This window comes from Corythoichthys intestinalis, chromosome 11 (genome assembly GCF_030265065.1).
Source record: "Corythoichthys intestinalis isolate RoL2023-P3 chromosome 11, ASM3026506v1, whole genome shotgun sequence".
Lineage (NCBI taxonomy): Eukaryota > Metazoa > Chordata > Actinopteri > Syngnathiformes > Syngnathidae > Corythoichthys > Corythoichthys intestinalis.
Window position 1 is genome coordinate 53,802,944 of NC_080405.1, and position 15,057 is coordinate 53,818,000.

The window sequence follows — 15,057 nt, forward strand, 5'->3', positions numbered from 1 at the left end:
AATAGCCAACAGCCAATTCAAAGCGCTCCTGAGTCAGGGTGGATAAATTCCCGCTTATAATGTCAACCACTTCACAAACAATGACAGGTATAAGGCTATTCAATCAAATGTCATTCAATCAAAAGTCATTCAAACTCCTTGTTTCAAAACGAAACTTAACTAACACATGATGTTTTGCCCAGACTAATTTTAATGTGGAAAAACGCGCCGACGTCATGTGCGTACAGGAGCAAGACAAAGGCGGAGGATATATTTGATTTCAACCATGCATGAATATAGAGCAGACATATCCAAAGTCTGGCCCGGGGGCCAAATGCGGCCCGTGGTCAAATTTCATCCGGCCCCCAGCCTCTGTCATAAAATCAATAAAGTCTGGCCCGCATACAGACTTAATAAATTGGTCAGCAGTACTGCATATGAAGTAGCTTACACACTAAATGCTGCTCCTCATTTACCCACTAAAAGGCAGCAGCACTCCAAGCAACATTTCCCCGTGTGACACTTTACTCACAATTTTCTAAAAATGCGACAATGAACAAAAAAAAGAAAGTTGACTGCGACAGCCGACGCTTCAAGAGTAGATAAAAATTGGACTATTTCTTCACTAAAATACGTAACAACTGTGTCTGCCTCTAGTGCTGCAACGATTAATAGATTAACTCGAGTATTCGATTAGAAAAATAAGATTCGAAATTAAATTTTGCTGCTTCGAGTATTCGTTTAATTATTGTACCGTTGTCATGGTTTATTTTGAAAGTGTTTGCAATCAGTTTTATTGATTTGAGTGGATACACTGCCCTCTAGTCTGCCTCATTTCACATGGCTGAGTCCAGCTGCTGCACGTTAAGACCAACATAAGCTAAGTTTTTGTTTGCGCTAATGTTTTTTTTTTTTTTTTTTTTTTTTATGTATTCGTAATTTAGTTTATGGTATATTTAGTTTTGTTTTTTGAGGGAATATGTGTCTGAACCATTTGTTAAGAGCATTGTAAAAAAAAAAAAAAAAAAAAAAAAAAAATCCAATTCTTTTGTTGTACATAGATCCTTATTTAATTTTTTTTTAGGGCTGTCAAAATTATCGTGTTAACGCGCGGTAATTAATTTTTTAAATTAATCACGTTAAAATATTTGACGCAATGTCCCGCTCAGACAGTATTCTGCCTTTTGGTAAGTTTTACAGCAAGGCTTTTTTTGCTGTCTAACAGCGAACTCTTGTGGTCGCTTTGCGACATGGTTTATTGTGTTCTTGCCAGTTCAGTATGGCTGCACGACGTCTCGGGCTGACGCCTACGTTGTAATATTGTGCTTATATGATCCTTGGACAAGATTTGTCCGTAAGTATGGTTGTTGTAAAGAATGTACATATTATGTTAGTAAGCTAAATGTTATATTTTTTGTATGAGACGCTTTTTGTTTATGTTTAGTGAACCTGTATAGCGTGCTAAGCTAACGTTGTTGCTAATGCAATGCTTGTGTACTTTTTTTTGTAGTTTTACAACGGTCTAAAAGGGCAATGGTTTGAGGCCATTTTATTAATAAATCAGATGAAAAAGGAAGAAGTCTGATTATTAAGGCGTCGTTCACTAGCTGTCTAGCTTTGGAAAAAGTAGACGCTTCGGAGTGAGGACAGCATAGACAGATTTAAATGACAGTAGAATGAAATGCCCACTACAGTCCTTATGTACCGTAGGTTGAATGTATATATCCATCTTGTGTCTTATCTTTCCATTCCAACAATTTATTTTACAGAATATATATATAATTTACAGAAAAATATGGCATATTTTATAGATGGTTTGAATTGCGATTAATTGCGATTAATTACGATTAATTAATTTTTAAGCTGTAATTAACTCGATTAAAAATTTTAATCGTTTGACAGCCCTATTTTTTTTATACCGTTTGAGGCTCAGCTCAGGTATTTTAATTTTTCATGTTACTTATCCGGTTACTCGATTATTCGACAAAGTAGTTCATCGATTAATCGACTACTAAAATAATCGATTGCTGCAGCCCTATCTGTCTCATTTGCAAAGAGACAGTCACTGTTTTTAAAGAGTTCAATGTGAGGCGATATTACCAAACAAGACACGCTGACATGTATGACAAGATTACAGGGAAGATATGTAGCGAGAAATTGAAGGAACTTGAATCTAGTTTAATTTCACAGCAGCAGTATTTCGCAAGAGCCAAAGAGTCGAAAGAGAACGCCACAAAGGCTAGTTGAGAGATTGTTGAAATTATTAATAAAAAAAAAATAATAATAATACAGCAAATGTGACACACAGAATGGCTTGCTAAAATTTGCTTAAATATATTGTTCTACGTAAAGGACATCAGCCAAGGTCGGCCCCCCACATTTTTATCACACCAAATCTGGCCCCCTTTGCAAAAAGTTTGACACCCCTGATACAGAGGTAACGACAAAGACGCCGATGAAAGCGAAGAGAAAGTCACCAAAAAAAAGCAGAAAATGTCAAAAAGTGTGGAAGAATTTCAAGCTGGACACCAAGGCGAATACGGTTTCATGTATTCACTGTAAGACAGTGCTTGCATAATTACAGCACGTCTTCAATGCTGCAGCTCCACCGAACGCACACTATTTACTCCGAGAGCGGAGGAGTGATACTTGGGACAAAGTAAAATTAAGTTAACATGGCGCTAATAAATAAGATTAACGTTAGTGTACCTTGCTAACGTAATGCATTGACTTCATAATAATATTGTTGGGACACAGGGCGCGGCGCCGATTAATAGGGAGCCTATCTCCGTCAAAGACGACTGAGTGGAAACACAGACAAACAGCTTTTTACGTTGAGAAGTTGTGAATAAATGCTTAAATCCCTGAATTCCTAATAGATATGGACGTAAAACAGTCTCGATTCTTGGTTAAAAGCAAAATAAAATTAAAAAAAAACGGGCAGTTAGCATTTATTCAACGTAAATATGTCGAATGTGCTGCTAGTCTTTAAGTCACTGTGACGCCGCCTTACCACAACAAAGAGCTTTTTACGTTGAAATTCTTGTGAATAAATTCAAATGTCAAACGATTAAAATTTTTAATCGAGTTAATTACAGCTTAAAAATTAATCGTAATTAATCGCAATTCAAACCATCTATAAAATATGCCAGATTTTTCTGTAAATTATTGATGGAATGGAAAGACACAAGATGGATATATATATTCAACATACTGTACAGAAGTACTGTATTTGTTTATTATAACAATAAATCAACAAGATGGCATTAACATTATTAACATTCTGTTAAAGCGATCCATGGATAGAAAGACTTGTAGTTTTTAAAAGATAAATGTTAGTACAAGTTATAGAAATTTTATATTAAAACCCCTCTTAATGTTTTCGTTTTAATAAAATTTGTAAAATTTTCAATCAAAAAATAAACTAGTAGCCCGCCATTGTTGATGTCAATAATTACACAATGCTCATGGGTGCTTAAGCCCATAAAATCAGTTGCACCCAAGCGCCAGCAGAGGGCGACAAAACTCCAAAAAACACAAGTAACAAGTGGACATTGCACTTTGCTGTCATTTTAATCTGTTTGAGCGGGGCATGTGCGTCAATTGAATCAAATATTTAACGTGATTAATTAAAAAAATTAATTACCGCCCGTTAACGCGATAATTTTGACAGCCCTAGAATAAATGTTTAAATCCCTGAATTCTTTCTAGATATGGATGTAAAACAGTCTTGATTCTTGGTTAAAAGCAAAAAAAAAAAAAAAAAAAAAACATGAGCAGTTAGCATTTATTTTTACGTAAATATGTCGAATGTGCTGCTAGTCTTTAAGTCACTGTGGCGCCGCCTTACCACAATAAATAGCTTTTTTTACATTGAAATTCTTGTAAATAATTGCTTAAATCCCTGAATCCTTTATAGATATGGATGTAAAACAGTCTCGATTCTTGGTTAAAAGCAAAAAAAAAAAAAAAAATTTAATAAATAAATAAATAATTAAAAAAAAAAAAAAAAGGGAAGTTACCATTTTTTTAAACAAAAATATGTCGAATGGGATGCTGGATGCTAATCTGTTAGAGCGGGGCATGTGCGTTAATTGAATCAAATATGTAATGTGATTAATTAAAAAAATTAATTACCGCCCGTTAACGCGATAATTTTGACAGCCCTAGAATAAATGTTTAAATCCCTGAGTTCTTTATAGATATGGATGTAAAACGGTCTCAGTTCTTGGTTAAAAGCAGAAAAAAAAAAAAAAAAAAAAAAAAAAAAAAAAAAAAAAAAAAAGCAGTTAGCATTTATTTTACGTAAATATGTCGGATGTGCTGCTAGTCTTTAAGTCACTGTGGCGCCGCCTTACAACAACAAAGAGCTTTTTAGGTTGAAATTCTTGTGAATAAATTAGGGCTGTCAAACGATTAAAATTTTTAATCGAGTTAATTCCAGCTTAAAAATTAATTAATCGTAATTAATCGCAATTCAAACCATCTCTAAAATATGCCATATTTTACTGTAAATTATTGTTGGAATGGAAAGATAAGACACAAGATGGATATACACATTCAACATACGGTACATAAGTACTGTATTTTTTTATTATAACAATAAATCAACAAGATGGCATTAACATTATTAACATTCTGTTAAAGCGATCCATGGATAGAAAGACTTGTAGTTCTTAAAAGATAAATGTTAGTACAAGTTATAGAAATTTTATATTAAAACCCCTCTTAATGTTTTCGTTTTAATAAAATTTGTAAAATTTTCAATAAAAAAATAAACTAGTAGCCCGCCATTGTTGATGTCAATAATTACACAGTGCTCATGGGTGCCTAAGCCCATAAAATCAGTTGCACCCAAGCGCCAGCAGAGGGCGACAAAACTCCAAAAAACACAAGTAACAAGTGGACATTGCACTTTGCTGTCATTTTAATCTGTTTGAGAGGGGCATGTGCGTTAATTGCGTCAAATATTTTAACATGATTAATAAAAAAAAATACCGCCCGTTAATGCGATAATTTTGACAGCCCTAGAATAAATGCTTAAATCCCTGAATTCTTTATAGATATGGATGTAAAACAGTCTTGATTCTTGGTTAAAAGCAAAAAAAAAAAAAAAAAAACCTGAGCAGTTAGCATTTATTTTTACGTAAATATGTCAAATGTGCTGCTAGTCTTTAAGTCACTGTGGCGCCGCCTTACCACAATAAATAGCTTTTTTTTCTACATTGAAATTCTTGTAAATAATTGCTTAAATCCCTGAATCCTTTATAGATATGGATGTAAAACAGTCTCGATTCTTGGTTAAAAGCAAAAAAAAAAAAAAAAAAAAAAAAAAAAGGAAGTTAGCATTTTTTTAAACAAAAATATGTCGAACGGGATGCTAGTCTGTTTGGCCAATGTGGCGGTCCCCTTAGTACAACATAAAGCTTTTTGCGTTGAAAATTCTTGGGAATAAATGCTTAAATCCCTGAAGTCATTATAGATATGTACGTAAAACAGTCTTGATTCTTGGTTAAAAGCAATAAAACCATGCAGTTAGCATTTATTTCACATTGCGAATTATGACGCCAATGCCGTAGAGGCTAACTTCTCCCATTGATTTTTTTTCACAATATATCAAATTGAATGCATGGTACAAAAAATATGATAATTACCTTGAATCTTCGAATAAATCACTCCTGAGACAATTCTCCCTGCTTGTATGCGGTACAGCTTTTGTACTTTTTCAACCTAAATCCGGCTTTAGTTCGCTGCCTGCGTGTGTTTGAGAATAACCCTCTTAATGCAGGAAGGCCCCCTACTTGAAGGCATGGAGTAGTGTAAGACGGATGTGACCCGTCAATATCATTATGAAGTCTATGCATAATGTTAGCCCTGCGGAGGGCTAGGTTTCTTTTAATTTTCACCACTGTCGACGCATGGCTAACGTGTCTTTCATTAGGATCTAAAACTGTCTAGGGCTGCAGCTATCGAATATTTTAGTAATCGAGTAATCGACTGAAAATTCTATCGATTCATCGAGTAATCGGATAAAACATTTTTTTCTATGTAAAGAGCAATTATAAATATACATGAGAAAAAAAAGACATTTAATCCAATATTGAAACATTTTCAGTCAATCAATGTCTTTATTTTCGATGTGCATTGGTGAAAATAGCCAACAATTGCATCTCAGATGCGACTAGAAAAAAAATTCACTGCTTTCACTCAAAAAACTAGATCTTATTAAAGAAAACATATTTCTTACCTAAAAATCTAATTACGCTTGATAACACACATCACTTGAAAGCTACGTGTTTTCCCCACGTGTTTCAATTGAATTTCCATTTGTGTCAAGCTATTTTTAAGTTCGAGTTACGTTTTAAATTAGTCTAAACTGTAAGTACTGATAGGATTTTGAGTTTTTGCAGTGTTCAAAATAAACGTATGATACCTGCTGTATTGGAGCACATTAGGGACCAGTGCTACTTGGTGTTTTATTCAACAATGACTACTGAGCTAAAACTGACAGTTAGCTTTATTATGTTTTAATTTTTCACCCTCATCACTCTACAGCGCTGTTTTTACAGATTAAATAAAGCCTGTATGTAAGACACGTTAGCCACGCATCGACAGTGGTCATAATCAATAGAAACCTAGCCCTCCGAAGGGCTAACGTTACGTGTGCGAGTGACAGTAACATTATATTTATTAGCGCTGAGAAGTCTACTGCTTAAAGATGGCGGCTGTTCACTAACACTGCCCAGACACGGCTGAGTCTGTAATTTCGCATCTAGTTGTAAATGCATGCGATATCTATGAGACGTATCGGACACTACCTGCTACCACACTAGCATCATGCGGGCGTAGTTTTTAGCAACGTCGGCGTAGTTTGTAGCAGCTGTCGGCTGCGGTAAATTTTTGTTTTTTTTATTGCTTCTTCCTCTACGCATGTGACGTCAGCGCATTGTCCCGCATTAAAAGTAGTCCGGGCAAAACGTGATGCTTAGGGCTGGCAAAATTAAACGATTCCTTGAGGAGAATAAAATTACTCGGATCAGTTTTTAAACTCGAGTTGCTCGAGTATTCGTTTCAGCTCTAAAACTGTCAATAAATCTTTGCCTTTAGTTAGTTCGTAATTAATACATTTTGTTTGTTATTAAAATATCTCACTGAAATTAGATTTTGGAACTTGGGATGTCTGTGTGATCTCATTAAAAAAACAATTAAAAGATGCAGAGAATAGAGTAGCGTTACCTGTCGGAGTTGTTCTTGGCCTTCTTGTTCTTCTTTTGTCGGATGTAGCGCTTGCGTACGCAAACGAAGACGCCCACCAGCAGCAGAAGGCCCAGCGCGCTGGCGCCGATCTCTATCACTTCCATGTAGCCCAATCCCGCAGAGACCTAGGACGCACCACTATAGTCAAGTCTCCAGACAATTCCACGACTCACTATGATTCGAGTCACAAGTGAGTCCTGAGTCTTACCGGTTGTGGCAAAGTCAAGTCAGTCGAGTCAAGTCGAGTCGAGTCACAAGGTTATGTCAAGTCGAGTGAAGTCTCGATGTCATGTCGAGTTTAGCCGAGTCACAGGTTAATCAAGGCCTTCACCATTATTCCCTTGCCAACCAACAAAGCAATCAGGTTTATCTTTGAGGGAAAACTTACTATCAATGAAAAAAAAATGCATTGATGTCTGCATGGAATAAGCCAGCACGTACCTAGGTCCACAAGGTGTTCCAAGCGGATTATTGGCATGTGGAAACCAATCTACGATCCAAGTTTTTCGAGTCAGCCTGTCTCAAGTCATTGTCCCACGAGTCGAATTGAGTCGAGCCTCGGACCCTCCCAGCCCAAGCGAGTCAAGTCCGGGTTGAGTTGTGAGTAATCAAATTTACGACTCTAGTCGACTCCAATCTGAGTCCCTGAAGTCTAGGGGCACTTTCACATTAGACTAATTAGACCAAGAGGACCATGGTTCTGTTGCAAATCTTCCTCGCAACAAGACTTGCAAATGGCTTGTTGAAAAGTACTGGTGCACGATAATTATCGGTCCGACAATAGGAATTATGACGTCATCCCAATAAATCCAATAACATAATTAATAGGACCGATAATACAGTATGAACTGTGCTCGCTGGCATTTGCGGGGCATTGCTGCCACCTGCCGGTCAGAATAATTTGCTGCATCTATAATTTGGCCCACAAACTCATTCGCTTTAGACAGTGCTGTGTCTAGCGTTAGCATTGACAATCGTGAATACTTTCTGTTACTTACATTTCTGCCTTGGAAATATGTCTGTAAGTATTTATGTTTACTATAACATATGGATGAGCAATATATGTTTACTTCGGTGGTGAAGGGTCATATGTACAGAACTTCAGAAGTTGTTGTGTTATAGAAGCCAGCCAGTGATTAAGGCTAGTAGCTCAAACTAGTGTGCTATGCTATACATACATATGAAAGTTGTCGTGTAATGTTAGTCCTGTCAGCATGCTTGGTAGGATTTTATACTATGCAGAGAATAAACCTCATACTTTATTGAATATGGGTTCACTCACTGCCGTTTATATTGATTATTATAAGGCAAGCCATTAATCCTTTTTTGTTCTACCATATATTTGTTATGAGGAATGAGTGATAAAACTTACTATATAATGTTTACAGTGTTAGTTTCAAAAAATGGATATCGCGCAGCCCTATTGAAAAGGTTCAGTAGCATCGCGAGGATGAAAGGGGCACTCATTGATTTGGCAAATAGAAGAGGAAATACCTCACTCCCGGGAAGGGAGGGAGCGTGGCGTGTCATAATGTGGTGCTGTGACGCTGCACGTAATGTAGCATAAATAAGTCGCGGATTGAACAGCAGTATGAACAGCAGTGGGGTCAGCACCTCCTGAGTTGATGCCAAGTGAACTGGAGTATATAAAAAATGATAGGTGGAAAATTAACCTCTCCGTGAGTCATCACCTTATCGTGGTCAAGGGTTTTTTTGTGTCCCAATGATCCTAGGAGTTATGTTGTCTGGGGCTTTATGCCCCTGGCAGGGTCACCCATCGCAAACAGATCCTAGGTGAGGGGCCAGACTAAGCATGGCTCAAAAGACATCTTATGAAGAAAAACACAAATGGACTCAAGTTTCCCTTGCCCGGACGCGGGTTACCGAGGCCCCCCAGGCCTGCAGATGGGGCTCGAAGGCGAGCATCTGTTGGCTGGGCTTGTATCCATTAGGCCCAGCTGGGCACACCCCGAGAAGGCAACGTGGGTCCCCCTTTCCATGGGCTCACCACCTGTGGGAGGGGCCAAAGAGGTCGGGTGCATCGGGAGTTGGGCGGCAGACAAAGGCGGGGGCCATGGTGGTCCGACCCCTGGCTACTGATGCTGATAGGGTGAGAAGCTCAGTCATCCCTGAGGGACTCTGTGTCGAGTCGCTACTCCTCGGCGTTGAGAGGAGCCAGTTGAGGTGGCTCGGGCATCTGGTTTGGATGCCTCCTGGAAGCCTCGCTGGAGAGGTCTTCTGGGCATGTCCCACCGGCGGGAGGCCCAAGGAACGACCCAGGACACACTGGAGAGACTATGTCCCTCGGCTGGCCTGGGAACGCCTTGGGATCCCTCTGGAGGAGCTGGTTGAAGTGGCTGGGGAGACAGAAGTCTGGGCTTCCCTGCTAAAGCTGCTGTCCCCGCGACCAGACCCCGGATTAAGTGGTAAATGATGGTTGGATGGATGGAAGGACGGGAAAATTAAACCACAAAAGGGAACTGTGCACCCCAAGTTACACAAGCGTGCAATCGCTTTTACTTATGTGACTTTTTGGACTGTCAAATTGTCGCCACTTCCAGGAGAACGAGACTCATAAAACAGCCACCCCGAGAGGCTCCGCCTGTCTTGGCCCCTGTTATAAGCGCACCCTGCTCAGCTGGCATTCACAAGCAACACGGCGTGCGCTTAAAGCGGACCGAGATCCACAATTTTTGAGCAGACTAAAGTTCATTTGTTTGGTCCGAACTAGAGTTCGCGTTCACATTTACAAAACGAAGCAGACTTTCTGAGAAAAAGAACACTAGTCCTTTTAAAAAGGACCAAACAGTGCTAGTGTGAAAGCGCCCTAATTGTCTGCAAGTCTTCCCTCTAAAAGAGGACCTAATTGAGGACTGACCTGTGGTAGAGGATCGCAGTGGAAGGATCTGGAGGAAACTTGGCATAGGTAACCGCCAGGACACGGATTTGGAGAGCACACGTCCACACTGTTCTGACACCTGGGTAAGGAAAATGAATCGTTCACTTCAAGACTCTGCGGATGGGTCAAATGTAATTATCGGCTCACGATGTTTAGTTTGAGTTAGGGTTTCAAGTAGGGGTAGGAACCTCTGGGTACCTAACGATACAATTTGAAATACAAGGCTCACGATTATCTCACGATATGGCGATGCAACAATTATCGATGCATGAGTCAGGAAGTCATTTCTACATCATACAACATATTGATTTTCGGTTACTTCTTGTTGATTTTGGGGCATTTCTGGGTCATTTCCTGCTGATTTGGGATTACTGCTCAGGAGGTGACCTGAGAATGTCCCCAAATGAATAGAAAGTGACTCAAAATCAACAGGAAACCTGTAAATGCCTGAAAATGAACAACACGTTACCCAAATGCCAACAAACTGGCTGTGAATGCTCGTTGTATTTCAGATCATTTCCTGTTGATTTTGGGACATTTACAGGTCACTTCTCATTGGTTTTGGGTTACTGAATAGGAGGTGACCCAAAATCAACAGGACGTAACCTGTAAATGCCCTAAAATGAACATGGAAGTGACCTATAAATGCCCTTCTAACCGGGAAAGACTGGCTGTGAATACTCTGTTTAAGTGCTATTGATGGCACTAGACATCCAATCTATCTTTGACCCTCCCAGTTGAAGGAATTTGACCTTTTAGCCAGATTGTCGGATTCACGCCAGCTGAACCGCCAGAACCGCGGTGGCGTAATTCTAATGAACCAGGCTGGCAGAACTCCGAAAACCTGGCCAAAAGGCCAAACTCCGCGCGTTCACCTTAGAATTAACCCCTTGTACTGACTTCATTTTGAAAGTTGGAAAAAGGCTTCGAAACCCAAGTTGACAATTTATTCCAAGTCGGCAGCAATCATACAGCACAGAGAGACCAAGATGAGGAGGCAAACTGGATCCAGGGTCACCATATCACAAGTCAACAAAAGATTCCTGAGAGAAATGATAACGATAAGTTAAACATTCAGTCTTTTAAACGCTCTGGTGAGACGGGGTGTGGTCCGGAAGAAGGATGTGTTTGGGCGTTGTTTAGGATTATTGTCTGTTGTGGTTTGGACAGGAGAATTCGGGCGTTACAGTTGTCAGGGCAACAAGAGTCAAGAATTTTGCTATCCTCAGCGCCACGTGAGTGCCGAGTGTTCACTTTTCGGTCGCGGGTTCCTCCGTATCAGATGTTTCTTGTGGCAAGACAAGATGTCTCGCCATTTGTTCTGGACTGTCCAGTAGAGCTGATTGTGGGATTTGGTGGTGCAGACGTGGGCTTGTAGATGTCTTGCCTATCACCTGCTTGTCAGCGTCAATCTTGCTCTGTCAGCTGCATGACGTGCGCATTGGGCTTCCGTGGTCAGAGGGCGTCCTGTGTCTGGTTTGCCCTTACAGTGGGGAGAACAAGTATTTGATATACTGCCAATTTTGCTGGTTTTCCCACTTGCAAAGCAAGTAGAGGTCTGTAATTTGTATCATTAGTTCTCTTCAACTGTGAGGGACGGAATCTAATACAAAAAAAAAACAAAATCACGTTGAACGATTTTTAAAGAATAAATTTGCATTTAATTGCATGAAATAAGTATTTGATACATCACAAAAATTGAACTTAATATTTGGTACAGAAACCTTTGTTTGCTATTACAGATACCAAACATTTCCTGTAGACCTTGACAAGGTTTGCACACACTGCAGCAGGGATTTTGGTCCACTCCTCCATGCAGATCTTCTCCAGAGCCTTCAGGTTTCGGGGATACTGCCGGGCAACACGGACTTTCAGCTCCCTCCATAGATTTTCTATCGGGTTCAGATCTGGTGACTGGCTACGCCACTCCAGGACCTTAAGATGATTCTTACTGAGCCACTCTTTAGTTGCCTTGGCTGTGTGCTTTGAGTCGTTGTCATGCTGGAAGACCCAGCCACGACCCATCTTCAGGGCTCTCACTGAAGGAAGGAGGTTGTCAGCCAAGATCTGGCGATCCATCCTCCCCTCAATACGGTGCAATCGTCCTGTACCCTTGGCAGAGAAGCAGCCCCAAAAAATGATATTTCCTCCTCCATGTTTCACAGTTGGGATGGTGTTCTTGGGGTTGTACTCATCCTTCTTTTTCCTCCAAACACGACGAGCCGTGTTTAGACCAAAAAGTTCAATTTTGGTCTCATCCGACCACATGACCTTCTCCCATTGCTCCTCTGGATCATCCAGATGGTCAGTGGCAAACTGCAGACGTGTCTGGACATGCACTGGCTTCAGCAGCGGGAACTTGCGTGCGCTGTGGGATTTTAATCCATGACGGCGTAATGTGTTTCCGATGGTTTTCTTCGAGACTGTGGTTCCAGCTCTCTTCAGGTCATTGACCAGGTCCTGCCGTGTAGTTCTGGGCTGATTCCTCACCTTCCTCATGATCAGTGATGCCCCACGAGGTGAGATCTTGCATGGAGCCCCAGAACGAGGCAGATTGACCGTCAACTTGAACTTCTTCCATTTTCTAATAATCGCTCCAACAGTTGTTACCTTCTCACCAAGCTGCTTGCTTATTTTCCTTTAGCCCATCCCAGCCTTGTGCAGGTCTATTATTTATCCCTGATGTCCTTACACAGCTCTTTGGTCTTGGCCATTGTGGAGAGGTTGGAGTTTGTTTGTTTGAGGATGTGAACAGATGTTTTTTATACAGGTAACAAGTTCAAACAGGTGCAGTTACTTCCGGTAATGAGTGGAGAACAGGAAGGGCTCTTAAAAAAGAACTAAGAGCCGATATATTTACTAGTTGGTAACGTATCAAATACTTATTTCATGCAGTTAAATACAAATTTATTATTTAAAAATTACACAATGTGATTTTCTGGATTTTTGTATTAGATTCCGTCCCTCACAGTTGAAGAGAACTTATGATACAAATTACAGACCTCTACATGGCCTGCAAGTGGGAAAACCAGCAAAATCGGCAGTGTATCAAATACTTGTTCTCCCCACTGTATCTGCCCGTTGTCTTGGCGCTGCAAATTCTAATCATTTCAAGTCCAACTGTTCATCATATACTATTCCCTTCACAGTAGAAATGGATTGGACGTCTAGCGCTGTCAATGGCAGCTAACGATTTAACATAAGACATTACACAAGTGGATAATTTTGCCCACAACATCATAAACCAAACTATTAATTTTTGTTTAGTTTTGATCTTCTCTATTAAACACCGCAGGAAACTCTGGAATCTGCTGATTCTTAAATGTAACACCAAACAACGATAATGATCAACATGATCATAATAATAAGTCATACTTGTGTGTGTTTCCTCAATTTACACTTCACTCCCCGCTGCAGCCTCCCTGCCGCTAACGTGTTATTACACTGAATATGAGACGAGATATGCAAATGAGCCTCCCGCCCGCTACATGTGTGCGCATCGCTTGAGCGACCGTTCGCGCGCGCGTGGCAATTGGAGGCCGCTCCGGCGTGTGACGCCGCATCGTAATGAGGCTCTGATGCTCTGAGCCGTAGCGGGATCCCGCCGCAACACATCTGACGCCTTACGTGTCGGCAACATCAAACGAGTCCGCTGGAGTCATTCGCTGATCATGTAGTTTGAACAGAGAGCGGGTTCATAAGCCAAGGTTATACTTGTAAGTAGGGGTGCAACTCAGTTATTTTTATAGTTGGTTAATCGACTGATTAATTAAACGATTAGTCGGATAAATGTAGGGCTGCAGCTATTGAATATTTTAGTAATCGAGTAATCGACTGAAAATTCTATCGAGTAATCGGATAAAACATTTTTTCTTAGGTAAAGAGCAATTTTAAATATGCATGAGAAAAAAATACATTTAATCCAATATTGAACCATTTTCAGTCAATCAATGTCTTTTTTTTCGATGTACATTGTTGAAAACAGCCAACAATTGCATCTAAGATGTGACCAGAAAAAAAATGTCACTGCTTTCACTCAAAAAACTTCTAAATTTTATTAAAAAAAAAAAAAAAAAAAAACATATTTCTTACCTAAAAATTAGGGCTGTCAACATTATCGCGTTAACGGGCAGTAATTAATTTTTTAAATTATTCATTCATTCATTCATTTTCCATGCTGCTTTTCCTCACGAGGGTCACGGAGGTGCTGGAGCCTATCCCAGCTAACTACGGGCAGTAGGCAGGGGACACCCTGAACTGGTTGCCAGCCAATCGCAGGGCACAAGGAGACATACAACCATTCACGCACACACTCATACCTACGGACAATTTAGAGAGTTTTAAATTAATCACGTTAAAATATTTGACACAATTAACGCATATGCCCCGCTCAAACATTAAAATGACAGCACAGTGAAATGTGTACTTGTTGTGTTTTTCGGAGTTTTGTCGTCCTCTGCTGGCGCTTGGGTGCGACTGATTTTATAGGCTTCAGCACCCATGAGCATTGTGTAAGTAATTATTCGCATCAACAATGGCGGGCTACAAGTTTATTTTTTAATTGAAAATTTTACAAATTTTATTAAAACGACAACATTAAGAGGGGTTTAAATTTCTATAACTTGTACTAACATTTATCTTTTAAGAACTACAAGTTTTTCAATCCATGGATCTCTTTAAAAGAATGTTAATAATATTAATGCCATCTTGTTGATTTATTGTTATAATAAACAAATACAGTACTTATGTACAGTATGTTGGATGTATATATCCATCTTGTGTCTCATCTTTCCATTCCAACAATAATTTACAGAAAAATATGGCACATTTTATAGATGGTTTGAATTGTGATTAATTGCGATTAATTCCGATTAATTTTTAAGCTGTAATTAACTCGATTAAAAATTTTAATTGTTTGACAC

At 39.6% G+C, this 15,057-nt stretch overlaps 1 protein-coding gene across 2 annotated transcripts in view; it reads right to left on the reverse strand.

Annotated features, from left to right (window-relative positions):
• fat2 (FAT atypical cadherin 2) overlaps nucleotides 1-15,057 on the reverse strand; it is a 309,284-nt gene that overhangs the window by 15,847 nt on the left and 278,380 nt on the right. For both annotated transcript variants that reach the window (XM_057850154.1, XM_057850155.1), the window contains 2 exons: nucleotides 10,115-10,214; nucleotides 7,216-7,361 (listed from right to left, as the gene is read on the reverse strand). In XM_057850154.1, coding sequence (XP_057706137.1) covers nucleotides 7,216-7,361; nucleotides 10,115-10,214 — 246 coding nt within the window. The remainder of the gene's footprint in view (nucleotides 1-7,215; nucleotides 7,362-10,114; nucleotides 10,215-15,057) is intronic.